Source organism: Sinohyriopsis cumingii, chromosome 6 (genome assembly GCF_028554795.1).
Source record: "Sinohyriopsis cumingii isolate HCF-2022 chromosome 6, ASM2855479v2, whole genome shotgun sequence".
Taxonomy (NCBI): domain Eukaryota; kingdom Metazoa; phylum Mollusca; class Bivalvia; order Unionida; family Unionidae; genus Sinohyriopsis; species Sinohyriopsis cumingii.
In genome coordinates this window covers 21,240,786-21,257,162 of record NC_142966.1, presented here as the reverse complement: position 1 = coordinate 21,257,162, position 16,377 = coordinate 21,240,786, and the positions used below count along the sequence as shown (strand labels likewise).

Genomic DNA, 16,377 nt, shown 5'->3' with positions numbered 1-16,377 from the left:
GCCGCATGGAAAATAGTTTCTTCTAAACGTCTTCATTGAATACCTTTTGGGTCCCCGAGACAACGTTATAAATTCGCTTCAGACTTCTGGCCAAGGAATTACTACATCTTGTACACCACAGGAAGGACGAGGCAGAAAGAAACGTTAAAAGGCCATCAGATCTCTTAAACACGTTAAGTAAAAGAACTGAAGAACAAAACTGGCAGAGAATTGTGCATGCTTGATTGCTAACTGAAATTTAAAAAAAAATAATGCACCGAGATTCTTGCAAATGTTCCAAGTCAGAATTCGATCTGCTTCCCATCCCGCATACGACTACCTCAGCCCCTATCGATTTTGAAATCAAAGGATAGACCGAAGGCTAGACATCGATCTGAATAGCAGTCACTTGCACCAGAATGTCAAAATTCTCAAAGCGGACTAAGCCAATCCATTCTCCGAAGCAAAAGTGGCTCCTGTCAACAATTTCATAGATTCATTGTACAGCGAAGTGGATTATACTTTGATAACAAACAATTTTGCAGCAGCATGAATAGTTACCTTTACTGAGCATACCTGGAAAATCTCTTGACAAAAACGAAAAGCAAAAATCAAAAACACACGTCTGGATGCTTCTGTTGTATAAAAACCTGACACGTTGGACAAATCAAAGACATGATGTTATTGTATATCATGACTCTGATCTAAATGTAGGATTTAACATCCGTCGAAAGAAAACCAAATAAGGATATATTTTATAATTTATGTATCGTTAGCATTTGGACATGTGATTTTAAAACATGCATTTGTTGAACGGATTAGATGTACGCCTGAAACTGAATCGAAGTAGCACCGTCTTCTATTTGATGGCCAATGTCTTTAATTACACTTTTGTGGAAGGTTTACTCAAAGTTTGAGCAGAGCGACAGCCAATTATCAGATACGACGAATGGACATGAAAACCTTCAACGTTGTCCCTGAATTCCAATGCAAGATCGACGATCGTGCTTCCCAAGAACAGTTACCCAAATGTTTGCTCGTTGTCATCGTCATCAAAGCTGTCCTAATGGAAGCCATCGATCATAATCGTTTCGAGTTCTAACACGTCAACGTGTCCGTGATAGAAGTCACTCAAGATAGCTGAACATTGTGAACCAGAATTTTGCCCAGAAATATTACCTGAGATCTTACTTGAGACTGCTTGAAGGCACAGGGCAGTTAGGTACAAACAATAGCCTTGGTGTTTCGTGCAAAGATTATGGGGAGAATATGCTTCGAGGGGACTTGATTTTACTCCAGATCAAGACAACAACGATGGACATATCCTCCATATAAAATCGGACTAACTTCGTATGCAACTTAGCTTTCAGCAGCTCTGCCCAACACAGTGAGCACCATCTTGTTTGCAGACTTTGACCAATGTTCTGGAAATAAACATTTTTGGGGAAGCGATTCTAGATCATGATAAAGATGGAATACGAAACCACTATGGAGATGGGCGGTGAGGATTCTTTTTATACAGATCAAGATAAAGACAACATACAGTGATGATGTCAAGATGGCCAGAACAAGAACATTTTGTCATCTTGCGTTTGGCTGAATGAATTCACAGGTCTAACCAAAGAACATGTTATGGAGGTCAAATTGATCATTTCAGTCAGAATCAACATGACAACTGTATGGTGAAAAGTCCAGAAGAAAAATTATAAAAGTGTCTGGAGGAGACATCGACTCTCATTTCTTCTCAGAAGAGAAAATTGTGCGAAAGTGGTATGAAGACTTGCGTTAACATTCCATACCTCCATTGACGTTTCTAAAGACAAAACACATGTATGCTCTCTTGCGACAGAGTATAGAGACGATCTGTTTTTCATCGACTTACTTGACATAATTTTCAAGGAAAACGTTAGGTATGAAATAATGCACTCTCGGGAAATGACAATAAACTATAAAGACGGTTTTGTGAACGTTATGATTATATCTTGTCTTTAGCTCAGAAACGAAGTGTACATCGATGGCAAAATGACAGTGTCTTATATTATTGGATGGCAAATTTGATTCCACAACTTTGTCAGCCTTGTAATTATGTTCAATATTGTTTATTTATTTTGCATTGGAGACGTTAGTTTTTATTAAAATGTTTATTTTTGACGAAGAAATGGTATTCTCTTCTTTTTTTAATTTACTGTAACAAAAATGTATGGAATGTTCTTTCGCATTTCTCTCTAAAGATTATGGTCATGTTTTGTGGTAATATTAGAACTTACAATGTACGCTCAGTACTCAAAATTCTATATCAAGAATACGATAATTTAACTATATTTTGCGTGACTCTGATTACGATTGTGGTGTACACATAACTAGCAATAGGGAAGAGCCACATTAGTGACGTAGGCGTTTCAGCCTTAGATTTCTGGTTGGCGCTTGTACCCTCATATCCGGCCCCATTCCTCTCTTCCCTGACCGGGACTATCAAAGACAAGTGCGTGGATCGTTTCAACTTCTCTAATAATCAGCTGCCCGTAGAGAGTGTATGCATGGAATCGTGGTGGCGCTTTGAATGTGGTATTAATCTCCAAGAAGCGTTTAAATTATGGAGACTTATCACGGGTGAGTTTGTGTGTCTGCTCATCGTATGTTTATTGGGAACAAAAATGTCCCGGATTCGGACAATAATCAAATGGCACACTTTGTGGGCACATAGGCGTGTACGATGAGGTTCCGTTTCTTACTCCACTATCAATTATGAAATCTGCCATTGCGGAAATAAACTGGTCGCACATATACTGAGTATGAAAGAGACCTAAATTTCAAAATTTGATTGATTCATCAACCCATTCATTCACATTTGTTCATTCATTCAGCCAGCAAGCACGTCGCGATGGAAGCTAGCACTGCAAAACATCAATATGGCTGCAAGCTCAGACAGTCATACCTTCCCAGGCAGTTAAGGCCCAAGCTACCGGCTGAACTGAAAGCTGGGGTTAAAAAAGACAACTCTATACTGTTAATCTGGGACAAAAAATGTGACAAAGTAGAACAGGAAATCGTCAGACTAGGAGGTAGAAGTGAGATAAGAAGAAACTGGAATAGGAAACATAAAAGGAGGAGTGAGGCAGCGCTTTTGAGAGTAATCGACCACTCTACCACCCTGCCTGGGCACTCAAGCAATATAAAGGGACTCACAGAACAGATACATTGCCACAAACTGACGAGAACCTTCATCGCGACCCAGAGCAAACCACCGCAGGACAGCATGAGAGACGTGGAGGTTCAAACCGTGATAAGTCTTCTCAACATTGTAATAGCTAGAGAATGTGTCCAAGCAGAAGCTAAAGCAGAAACAGAAGCACAATCTCCAGCTCAGCAAGGGACGGATAAAGTGGAGGACGAATAGGAAGGTGAGATATAGAATATATTTGAGGAAGAGGAATGTTTTTCCCTACAAGCAACAACTTGTGGATATTGGCTTAGGGCAAGCACTTGATGACTCTAAGAAGGACAAACACTTCGTAAATGAACTGGAGTACCTAGCCTAGAACAAGGAAGTCAAGACCTCAACATTGGCAATTCCGGGTAGGTATCCTCACGCAGTATTATGAAAATGCGTACCAACAGTATTCCTATTCCACCCCTATTGAATCCGCAGAACAGCTGACCCATCTTCACGGGTTCGAGGCATTTCCGGAGCAGAGGTTCGCCGAACCATGGAGCACAGCATATATTAAGGATGAAGACAGCGGCCAAATGTTTGGACTGCCGTCTGAAAGCCCTCATCAGTGTTGTTATTAACCAACTGTCTAAGGGGTTCCGATTTTGCTTGGAAACCCGACTTGATAATATCACCCGATACAAATTAGATCATTTTTCATATATGGGCAACAGCATTAAATAGTCGCGTTGACTATTATGTTGTTAGGGTAATTTTAGGAAACTGTACTTACGCATAGAATACAACCATTTTAATTTATGGGTGGGGACATTTATAATCTCGATTAGAGTGACCCTAAGATTTTGGCTAACACATAATTTTCAATAAGGAATAGCCTGATTTAGTGACTGGGCAGGAATTGGTATTGAAATAAACCTTGCGTTTCAGCGTCTAAGCGTTTCAGTCGATGATTAGAGCCTCCTATCGGGCCCCTTCCTTCCTTTTCCAAGCTCCAACCATCAAGGACGAGTTTGTAGGATGATTCTCACTCGTCTACTTTGCAGGTGCCACGATAAACGTGTGTTCACAGAATTTGGTGACGTCATAAGGGCGTGTTTATACTGTAATTGGATACAGTGTTGTAACTATTGAGTGTTGGTTCGAGTCTCAGTCATTACAAATAGTCCTTGTGGGATTGGTTGCCCCGTAATACGACACGATTAAAAAGGGTACTAAGTGTGCATTAACGTGTTCAGGATTGCGGCTCGATTACCTCCCGTACCACCAATTAAATTACCAACTTACGCGCATTAACTCGTCGCACATACACATGGTGCGCAAGCGATGTTAATCAAAGCTCTGTCTATCTGTATCCACCCAGCTTTGGGTATGATAGTGTCTATATTTTGTCACCTTGCTTTACATCCTACCACTATTAAGTGCTAGTAGGTTTGTGCGTGTGAAAGTGTGTGTGTGTGTATAGAAATCCTAGCTTTTCCATTTTAGAAGATTCTGAGATCAGAATGAAGGCTGTATTTTTTAACTCAGACTCCGGTAAACACGTGAGCATTGACAATGATCTGAATATTTAATCCACACTCACTGAGAAAATTTTAGCTTTGTATTCTTTTGTTTACAAAATAAACGTCGCTGTCAGTAACACTATGAACTTGATTTTGGAGAAGACCAAGTACAAGATAAAAATGCATATAATATATAATCATTAAAAAAAACAAACAAATAATACAAATTAAATATACATAAAATAATGCGTATTGGATAGTAGTGTCTGTGTTGGATAGTAATTAAAAATTTGTGTTGGATATTACTCAAAACGTGAATGGTGGATTGTATGTTTGTATGATTTTATTCCTTTGGTTTACATCATACCCCTGCAGACACACACAAAGCGTTTGGATAGTGTTTATATTAAGTTAATGTAGTTGTTGTAGGGTTTAACGCCATTTTTCAGCACACGATAGGCTATACGTGGCGGCCAGTATTAATGATGGAGGATGAACTTTGGAAATCACCGGAAAGAACTACCGACCCTCGAGAAGCTACTGGCAAGCTTTCTCACATACCCACATTGGCTGAATCCGAGACTCGAACCCACGCAGACAGAGGTGATATGGCAGTGATCCGTACCGGATCGCCCTTTAGACCACTCGGCCACTCGGGGCCCCGTTTATATTAAGTAATTGGACAGTAAATAACTAATCCCTCGTAGACCCTCATAAACGTTCGAACCTTTGAATATATATATATTTTCGATATTTTTCCCAAATTAATTTCCAGTAGAACTCTATACTTGTTAGGTAGCGAGTGCTGGATTTTAGGGGTATGTGTTTGAATAGTAATCAAAATGCGAGTGCTAGATGGTACAGTATATGTCATATATTGGGTGTTGGATGGTATATGTGATGTGTTATATTGTATAGGCGTGTGTTGGTAGAAGGATAATAAAATTTAATATTATCGTTCCCCTTTAACACCATGAAACGTTTGACCATATAATACCATGCCCACATTAAACCTATAGGTAATTTTAATACTGGATTCCCCATATATGCCGAAAGTGGCGCATATTAACTTTAGCAGTGTTACTATGTAACCCCAGTTGAGGTCAGCCACTTGTAACAATGTTACCATTTGCCACCAGTGTTAATCCTATGGATCAGCCAGGGCCGTAGAGAGCGATCACGGGCCATGGGGCAAGAAACACTCGGGCCTCTCCTAGTTCTTACTCAAGCAAAATATTTATTTTATAAAATTAAAAAGCTGTTCAGCCCGGCCCCACTTACGGCCCCGGGTCTTGAGGATTTTCCTCCGGTTGCTCTCCTCCCTCTTGTCGGGCCTGGGAGCAGCTTAAGATAATTTTCCGTATGATCCAACACCACCATTTACTTGTAAACATATGTTCATTCCTGTTTTACTCCCAATGCGCACATACAAGTACTACTTGCATTATTTTGTGTTAGAAATATCGATATAAAAATATTGATCCATAACCAAATTTTGTTTTTTGTTGTATGTTATATTTATATTTACGTATAACATAACCAGCGTCGAGATACAATTTTTTTTTTTTTTTCAGCTCTAGTTCCTGACTTTAAGCATTTTGGAATATACTGTGACTGTTATCTTTCAAAAGTTTTGATATTTTGTAAGAAAAAAAAAAATCAGACTTCAAAGTCTCGCAAGTTTGAAAACAAAGTAGAGTTTTCAATGAAGCTTATGGGTTATGTGGAGATAGAGCCATGATTTTTATCCAATGTTTTCTGACGCACTCACTCCCACCCCCAAAAGAAAGATTGGTCAGTTAATATCTCATGATGCTGGTCTTTCAGGTGGCGCTCTTCTCGGAGGCAGTGTCCTGCTGATGACGATCACAATCATCATTTGCATCGTTATGCTAATAACTAGGTGGGTAGTTAGTGTTTTAGCCAAATACATCGTATATTCAGACATAATATGGCACAGTAATAGATGACCGTCATATATGTTCGGCTACTTATCGGCTTATTCTTGAGTTCATGGGTTACTTATTTTCCAGCATGGTTCCAAGAGATGGCATCTGAGACCTTTTCGGTCCATTGTCTTCAAACTGCATTGTAATATCTGTTGTGCTGTTATACTTTTTGTAATACGAGTAATAATATAATATAATATAATATAATATAATATAATATAATATAATATAATATAATATAATACAACATAATATAATATAATATAATATGCACCCAATCGAATTCACTCATCTTTTTTAAACCCGAACAACAAATGTCATCGATGATGCTGGGGAAAATATGTTTCCATACTTTAAAAGAGGGTAAAGCATGACATTTGTTCATTTATGTCAAATTTTTATAACAAAAAGAGTCTGTAAAATTTCGTCTCTCTGTAAGCCAAAGAAAGAAACACATATCCGCAATTGTTGTAAGCATGCAGTAAACAAGCTTGATTTTAAACTCTGAAGTTTAAATAGGTGCCGTCCATTTAGTATGTACGCATGGAGGTAGGTTAACCCAAATGCATGCGCTTGTGTATGGGGTGGGTGGGTTTACTGATAATGTACGTACACATAGAAAACGGAGGGGGGGGGTGACCGCGATAATAATTTGGCTGATACGTAACCTGTTCGACTGGGTTAATTTGGCGTTTGAATTTTAGCGGACACTAGACAATTTTTTTAAAGTTACGCAGTTTATTTCTTTTTGATGCAGCCAGACATTCAACGTCTGTAGATTATCTGTTTTATTAAACACGTTAATATTATTAATCCTTTGTATTTTCTGCGTGGATTAAATATAGGACGTTCTATAGAATTGGGGGTGGGGGAGGCTTCAAGCGTACATGCGCAGCTGGAGGGGGTTGCAAAAAAAAAATTGCGCATGTGTAAGGGGGGGTCAAGCTTTGCCCGATTTTTGTGTACGTACTAAATGGATGCCCCTATACCATTCTTAACGAATGAAACAGACTGTCCGAAAAGTTGTAATTTATAGTTATATAGTTTTATTATTATTTGTTATTGACATCACTTTGCACATTTTAGAAATATTCTTTGCTTATATTATATACTGGTTAAAAGATTTGTATAATTAACGAAAGTTTTGAAAAGAATTTATGCAAGTCTAACTGTATTTTTTTTCTACATTTGTTTCTTCTGCAGAAAACGAAAACTAGGTTTTGTAGTTAATGACGCTACATATGACGAAGCGTTCATTCAGTTGCGTGCAAAAAGCGTTGTTTATAGCTCACCTAACACTGAGGACGTGGATAAGAATTCATCAAGTACCCGGATGCTAGGCCCCGGATATTCCCGTGATTCAATGTTGCCGAAGTATACAAACACAAATGCTTCAGAGGGGGATCGGAATACACCGTATACCCAGATGTCTGCCCCCCAAACTTCTAGAGATTCAATGCTACCGAAATATGCCAATACGACCAGCAATTTCGTAGGGAGGACATAATTACTTCAAGATGTGTCAATAACTGATCAGAATTTGTTTTCAAAACTTTCGTTCAGTTAAAACAAAAAACGCAAAAGCGTTGGTTGAACATCAGTTCCCTGGAATATTGGTTCTCATTTTAAAAAATCGAAATACTTCTTGAAAAATTTACTTTTTGGTCTATTAATAAATTAAATTAGCATTATAGGATCAGCTATTTTTCATAATACTGTCGATAATTATTCAGAGGGATCTTTATTGTGCTTACATGAACGAAACTTTAAGTGTTCAAATTGTTTGCAATGATATAGATAGCTTAGTTTTCTAATAAATTTTACAAAGTGGATAGATGAATTAAAGCACAGTACTTTAATGCTGGTGAAGACCAAAAAAGAACTGAATATAATTCGTAATTTCTTGAAAATGAGAACTAAAATACAAAATTTCGCTTGATAAAATATGAAGAAAAGAAACTATGAGAAAAGAAACATGCTGCCACCTCCACTTTACTTAGACCACAGAAAAATTATTTGTTTCCAAACTACTAGCAGATTTTAAAAAAACTAGAGAATTATCCAAATAATTCCAATATTATGACAATTTTCTTAAGTTAGTTTACATTTCATTGATCGCACCTGCTAACTTGTTCTATTCTGTTGTATATTTTTCACTTTTCCAAGCGTTTTTGCTCTTCTTTACATAATGTATAATTATAAGCTCATGTTAAAATTTCTTGATAACTTCTGTTGCACACGCTATTTGTAAATGACATTGTTTCAAGTATTGATATTTACAGTGATGGCATATTCAATTAACGGTAATATTATGCTTTTTTTTACATAGATGATGATGTACTTTTTGCCATGAAGCAGTGCAAAGTATGGATGATAAATGATTTTAAGTTGTATGAAACCTGGAGCATAAAAATGAGTAATAATAAAACCAAGCTCACGTTGTTTGAAAGGGATCAATACTAGCCATATATAGTCGTACAATTGGGTCAATACTAATCATACAATGAGGTCAATACTAACGTTAGTTACTCATGCAATGAGGTCAGTCTAATCATATATAGTCATATATAGGGGTCAATACTAATCATACAATAAGGTCAATACTAACGTTAGTTACTCATACAATGAGGTCAGTCTAATCATATGTAGTCATATATAGGGGTCAATACTAATCATACAATGAGGTCAATACTAACGTTAGTTACTCATGCAATGAGGTCAGTCTAATCATATATAGTCATATATAGGGGTCAATACTAATCATACAATAAGGTCAATACTAACGTTAGTTACTCATACAATGAGGTCAGTCTAATCATATATAGTCATATATAGGGGTCAATACTAATCATACAATGAGGTCAGTACTAACGTTAGTTACTCATACAATGAGGTCAGTCTAATCATATATAGTCATATATAGGGGTCAATACTAATCATACAATGAGGTCAATACTAACGTTAGTTACTCATGCAATGAGGTCAGTCTAATCATATATAGTCATATATAGGGGTCAATACTAATCATACAATAAGGTCAATACTAACGTTAGTTACTCATACAATGAGGTCAGTCTAATCATATATAGTCATATATAGGGGTCAATACTAATCATACAATGAGGTCAATACTAACGTTAGTTACTCATGCAATGAGGTCAGTCTAATCATATATAGTCATATATAGGGGTCAATACTAATCATACAATGAGGTCAATACTAACGTTAGTTACTCATACAATGAGGTCAGTCTAATCATATATAGTCATATATAGGGGTCAATACTAATCATACAGTAAGTTCAAGTTACATTCATTCTGAGAGACCAATGCAGTTAGAACAAGTATGCATCATTAATATTCTCTAGGAGACTAGTATACTAATATAAATACCGATCATTGCTTTTGATTAGTATTTTTTTTAAACTAGATCCTTCGCGGAAAACAATTCCTCTCATAGGAGACTAGAGGACTAATATAAATACCGATCATTGCTTTTGATCAGTATGTTTTTAACTAGATCATTCGCGGAAAACAAACCCTCTCATAGGAGACTAGAGTACTAATATAAATACCGATCATTGCTTTTGATCAGTATGTTTTTAACTAGATCATTCGCGGAAAACAAATCCTCTCATAGGAGACTAGAGTACTAATATAAATACCGATCATTGCTTTTGATCAGTATGTTTTTAACTAGATCATTCGCGGAACACAAATCCTCTGATAGGAGACTAGAGTACTAATATAAATACCGATCATTGCTTTTGATCAGTATGTTTTTAACTAGATCATTCGCGGAAAACAAATCCTCTCATAACAGACTAGAGTACTAATATAAATACCGATCATTGCTTTTGATCAGTATTTTTTTAACTAGATCATTCGCGGGAAACAATTCCTCTCATAAATTAATAATAACGTAAGACATGTATGCCAGGACATATAAGAAAATATAATAATTGTAATTTAGCCGCAGCTGAATCAAATTATTGCTTTCCTTTGATTTGTAAGTAGTATTCCATACGAAAATACCTTTCTGTTTAGTTTTGCCAAAGATTACGATAAATAAATTTACAGAAATTTTGTTTTATGAAGCACCTAAATATGACTAAATTTGAATTCAAGACGAGATAGAGACAGTACTAATTTGTACTCAATTAGTTAAGCATGGTTGTCTCTTTATTGCTGTGTTACATTTTTGTTGGGGCGTTTCCAGATAATTACCGTCATTATCACCAAGTTTTAGACAAAATTGTATTTTTTAATTTTGTTTTTGGTAATACATCATTTATGGTAGCTTTCACACATTATCGTGATATATTTGCTGATTAAAAGCACTGTAAAACGTTAATATAAAATAAAACTGCATCGTAATATATAATATAGTATTTTTGAAGAAATCGTTTTACCGACAGCTCACATATTTCGTAGAAATTTTATTTACCCATCCATTTATGTCAATCATCCATCCAGAGGAAGGCAGTCGTAATAAATGTAAAGTAATGAACATTTGATAAATATAACACTTTTTTGTTGCATATTTGTACTTGTCTCTGCCATATTTTAAAAAAAAATGTATTTTATAATAGAACCTGATTGCATATTTGTATGTTTTTCTTTCGATCTGTTATGTCCGTCGAATTGTCCTTTGCTAAATATTTATCCAACACGTAGGCAAAAAAGCAACAGATCTGTCCTAGTACTAAAAAGGCCTTCAGTTATGGCTCATGTTGCAAAGAGGAGAAAGGAATGTAATTATTAACGTAGGTAAAAGTTTAAATGGTACGATCTTTTTTTTTTTTCAAAGGTGGTTTGCCCTAGTGTATATAAATAAATAAATTAGTAAATTTTCAAAAGAAATTCATATTTTAGGTTTATCATTATATGCAATACTCAGAGTACTGGGCCAGTTAGACTCGATGATATTATTTCACAAATTATAATTTATTTAGTCCGCTCCGAATATGAGGACAGTAACTGGGCAATTAAATTCAATAGTTTGTTTTAGAGAGGCTGTATTAACTATAGAACGATTGTAACATGAAAGCAACATCGTTGGTATCAAGAGAAAATGCTTATGAATTGACAATATTTACGGATTACACTTAATGATGATAACATTGAAATTGGTACCAATAATCCTACTAGCAAGATGGTTCAAAAAGTGTAGCATCTGGAAGGGAGAGATTACATACGATGTGGCTAAATACATACATTTCTACGTAAAACAGCACATGGTGACACAAATTATGTAGTTGTAGTAGAATCAACAATAACAATACCAAACTGGGAACAAATTGAAATTACATATATTTTAAAGAGCTGAAGAAACGTCCCCATTACTGAACATAAAAATGTCCTATTTGCTTAATCATAACATATGAAAACAATTTATTTATGTGGAGATACAAGCAAGGAAAAGAACATACTAATTACGTAAGCAAGCATACATAGACAATGGATGGAGTTGGGTTTCGGTTGGAGAATAGGTACTTTAGCCAAGTAATTACAAGCCGATAAGATTAGAATAACGTTTAAAGTTAAGTAAATAATTAAAGAACTTCCTTTTATTTCAAACGCTCGCGCATCTTGATCTGTGCTTCTGTAAGAACCTTCCTCTAGACTGACACACCTAGAGGCAGAAGTCGTTTGTCGTTACTGCTTGACTTGGCTAAAGAGTCCTTTGTGACTAGTATATACCCTTGACGCGCTACACTACGTTGCTCTTTTCTGTGGCGCCAAAACTCGTGGGAAACTCGCTGGCGGCGGCGGCGGCGGCGGCGCACACAAAAGAGACACAAGAACATGGATTTTTTAAAATATACTTTGTTTAAGTTCTATGTAACTGTTACTCTTTGCAAAAACAGCGCCACAAACACTCTAAACAGTACCGGCGGTGTGGTGTCATCGCCACAAACAGCACACTTGGTACCTCCGATCGCAGTGCTAGTTTCTAGAATCTCAGCAGGTTAGGATTGTCGAAAGTGGATGATTCTAAAGGTACTTTGGGAACAAGCAGTCAAGCAGTCCTAAATTGGAGCAATTTATGGAAATCGTTTGAGCCTATCGGCCTGAAGGGCAAAGCGTAGTGGCGCACACAGGCGAGGGACTGTCAACCAATCGGAAGACATGCAGCGAGCAGCGCTAGCACGATCATCAGATAGAATCTTTCATGGCTGACAACATGTCCATTTAGCAAGTCAACGAGTCTTGCGCCATCTGCCAACGCTTGCCAAAGGATGATTTATGGAACAATAGTGTATATAAAGAACTAATTAAAACAGTTTAAAACGAGGTTTATGACTAATGCCAATGCACTGTCGGAACAACGAGGTACTTCACTGTACGACGAATGGACACGCGAGAAGAAATCAAGTACGAAATTACTATAGCAGTCAAGCGAGGACGTGATGGCGAGCACAAATCTTTAAATACCAGGAAAGTATTTCAAACAATGAGCTTAAACATGTCATCACTACCATAAGAGATTATTATATCTCTATGTCAGAATTGTTAACATCTTTAACATTCGCATCAAACGTACCACCCCAGAGAATATAGTTAACACAAAATACCACTAGGAAAAAAAATAATGTTAGGTTCTAATCCATGTAATTCCACCTGTATTTGCTGCTTACCTGTAATTGTTGCACAGGGTTATTATGACTCAAACCGTATGTAACAAAATGATGAGGTAAATCAGTATATCTTATACGTCGTCGTGTTTATTATGAGGAGTTATGTTTTTTTAGATGTTGATATTACTTTTTCGTTTGCCTCATATTATCTTCCAAAACAATTAAAATCACTTAATAACTTTCATCTATTTCTCAGCGACGACAGAGAAATACGGAATTTAAATAGCCCCCATTGCAACACCAATAAATAAATATTCATTTCTTAAAGATATGGCTGATAAAAATCATCAGCTTCAGGTTTTGTATGAATATCTAAAGAAAAACTTTAAAATGAACAGTAAAATAGAGAGAAAGAGCCAGTTTTGTGTCTTCCTCTTTCAATGTGTGCAGTCTGTGGGTCAAATAAGTGAAATAGAAAGTTGCTTTCTGCTAATACTAAAGTTTTACCAATTGCTCCGTAAATTATAGCTTTTTATGTAGCCATATGTATACCGTGCTTAATCCTATATTTATTGCCATTCTTATTACCAGCTAAAGAAGACATATGTATGCCCTGTTACTTGCATCTTGCTGTTCGAGGGACCCCAGCTATGACATGTATCATATTTAACTGTAAGACATTTGGTCCTATGTCATATATCAAACAAGAATACAAATCTCTTTCAACTCTTTGCTTGTAATAATATAATATATTAACAATGTTCTCAAGATGTTTTTGATTCGTTTATTGTTTGACATTTTACGGTTCTCTTTAAGATTCAATGAATAAGAAACTCATGCATCAATTGTCTGCAATTTAAAATGCACGTTAATATCAATTTGTGAATTAATTTTTTAAAGAAAAAATAATATACACCTGATTTCTTTATTTAAATGACAAATACTTACTAATGTACATAACTTATTTTCAATTAAACATGACGGAGAATAGTTATATTTCAAACGTATTTGTGGCTTGGGATGTGTAACCAGACAATAAACTAAAGAAAGCATATTTGTCTATTTCTTCTCCTTTTACATCTAAAAGACAATCCATGTGTTTTTGTGTAAATGTTACAACACAAAGATCTGTCATATTCCTACAACACAAAGGTCTGTCATATTCCTACAACACAAAGAGCTGTCATATTCCTATAACACAAAGAGCTGTCATATTCCTATAACACAAAGAGCTGTCATATTCGTATAACACAAAGAGTTGTCATATTCATATGAACTTTTTTCGGAATAACATTACACGAGCTTTGGGAGCGCATTATTATTCCGAGAAAACGAGTTCATATTTTCCCGCACAAATGCTGTAACCTTTTTATCATATACTCATTTTGTTATTCTACCTAAGGCTTAATTATAAAAGACACTCTCTCCAAGAATCAAAGAATTGTGAATGTATGCTATATTCATAAATAAATGCACAACCGTAGAATCAAGAATGGACAATATTAATGCGCACATAGCACCGACCAGTGACCTATGAACTACTTCGACGCGCGCTCGATAGTAGTTTCAAAAGGAATTGTCGCTCTGGTCTACTTACATTTGAAATTCAGTCATATTGTGCACATTGCAACAACTTTTCCATTTGTTCTAGAATGGATGGATTTCGTTTCTTTATGTTGATCCAACTCAGTTCTGCTTTTCTGATTATGATGGACTGGTGCAGATTTCAATTGAAAAATGTACTCGAAATTCCAATACAGTTTCGGTTTGTATCATGTTTTGCAGGACATGTCATTCAGATTTGCAGAACTAAGAAATTACATGCTGAGAAAATTCAGGATGCATAAATATAAGTATATTAATTACGATTCTCATTGCCAGCTACATAAGACATGTTTATGACCTGTCATTTGCATCTCGCTGCTGGAGGGACCACATATATGACCTGTGTAATACAGTGTAGGTCTTCTATCGCTGGCCTAACATTGTACCACAATAGCTACACGGGGAAACATGCAAATCAGCTATTGTGTGACAGTCGATTTAGCCAGCTGAAATAATACATTTTCATCGTCTTGGCTTGTTGGTTCTGTTGTTAATTTCCTATCAAAACCTTCCGTTGTATTTTTTTTTCGGATCTAGTATTTTGACAGACTTGAAAAATGGCATGTCTCCGGTATGCAATATCCCTTATGCTTTTCTATGTTATATTTTTATAGACCCAAGAGAGCACAGGTTTTCGCAAACTTTCTTTTTGCGAAAAGATACGAATATTTCTCCTAAATAACTGTTTCAATTATCAGAACGGAAGTTTCAATTACTGCGTCTCTCACGTTTGTTGTTGATAATGCGAGCGCTTGTTTGAAAGTTTCGCTTCTGACTCAGTAAACTCGTCCACATCGTTAACTTTATCTTCTATACTTTCATCTATTTGAGACAGCTTGTTTAGCTAGTTCACAAGCATATTTAATCAACATAAACATAAAGAGCTTACTATTCTAGTGTACATGGTTTGTATACAAAGTAGTTCCTAATACACTATACTATTTTTAGGCATACGTGTCGTGAACGTGCGTGCAATAAAAATGTGTTCAGTATGGTAAAATACTGCACAGTTCTGACAATGTAAAGTTAACGGAGAAAAAAGGAGTATATGATAACAGCTTTTCCTGAATAGCTTTAGCAATAAACCGTTCCGCCAATACCATTGCAAGCAAAGAAATAAATAATAAATCCTGTTACTATGTTTGTATATACAAACTGGCAACTGTTAAACACATTCCACCTAAAAGTGTTGTTATACTAACGTCTAACCTGATGAAAAATACACCTATTCACCTTAGGTCTACTAACATTTATTTAAGTAAATACTTTATTATACTGTAATCGACGTACTTTCTGACAGTCAGTTGTAAACTGACTTAAGAAAACTGGAATAATCACTGCATGTTTTCCTTACCTCGCTTTGGCATGATGGCAAATAGTTCAAGTTCTGACCTTGCTTATGAATTAGTGGGTCTTTCCGTTCGAAATCTATTGCGTCGTAGGACAGAGGTTCGGTAACAATTATTCATTGCTGTTTCATATAATTACTGGGGAATCTATGATCAGTGTTTGTAGATGTGTTCAGATATCATTTGCGAAGAATTACAGGTTCAGGCGTTCCAAGCAAAAGTAATAAATTGGGTACAACGT

The 16,377-nt window shown here is 36.1% G+C and overlaps 1 protein-coding gene across 17 annotated transcripts in view; it reads left to right on the top strand.

The window, feature by feature from the left end:
- Positions 1 to 14,234, top strand: part of LOC149796473 (uncharacterized) — a 38,848-nt gene extending 24,614 nt beyond the window's left edge. The window contains exons 4-7 of one of the 17 annotated variants that reach the window (XR_016421695.1): positions 6,481 to 6,556; positions 7,806 to 9,198; positions 9,232 to 9,286; positions 9,408 to 14,234. Coding sequence is in view for 1 of the 17 variants with exons in the window: in XM_089961178.1 (XP_089817304.1) it covers positions 6,481 to 6,556; positions 7,806 to 8,109 (380 nt within the window). In the remaining 16 variants the exon portion in view is untranslated. Of the gene's footprint in view, positions 1 to 6,480; positions 6,557 to 7,805 lie in introns of all 17 variants that reach the window. The other 16 variants (XR_016421690.1, XR_016421691.1, XR_016421694.1 and 13 more) reach the window with 16 other exon arrangements.
- Positions 14,235 to 16,377: the final 2,143 nt, after the last annotated feature.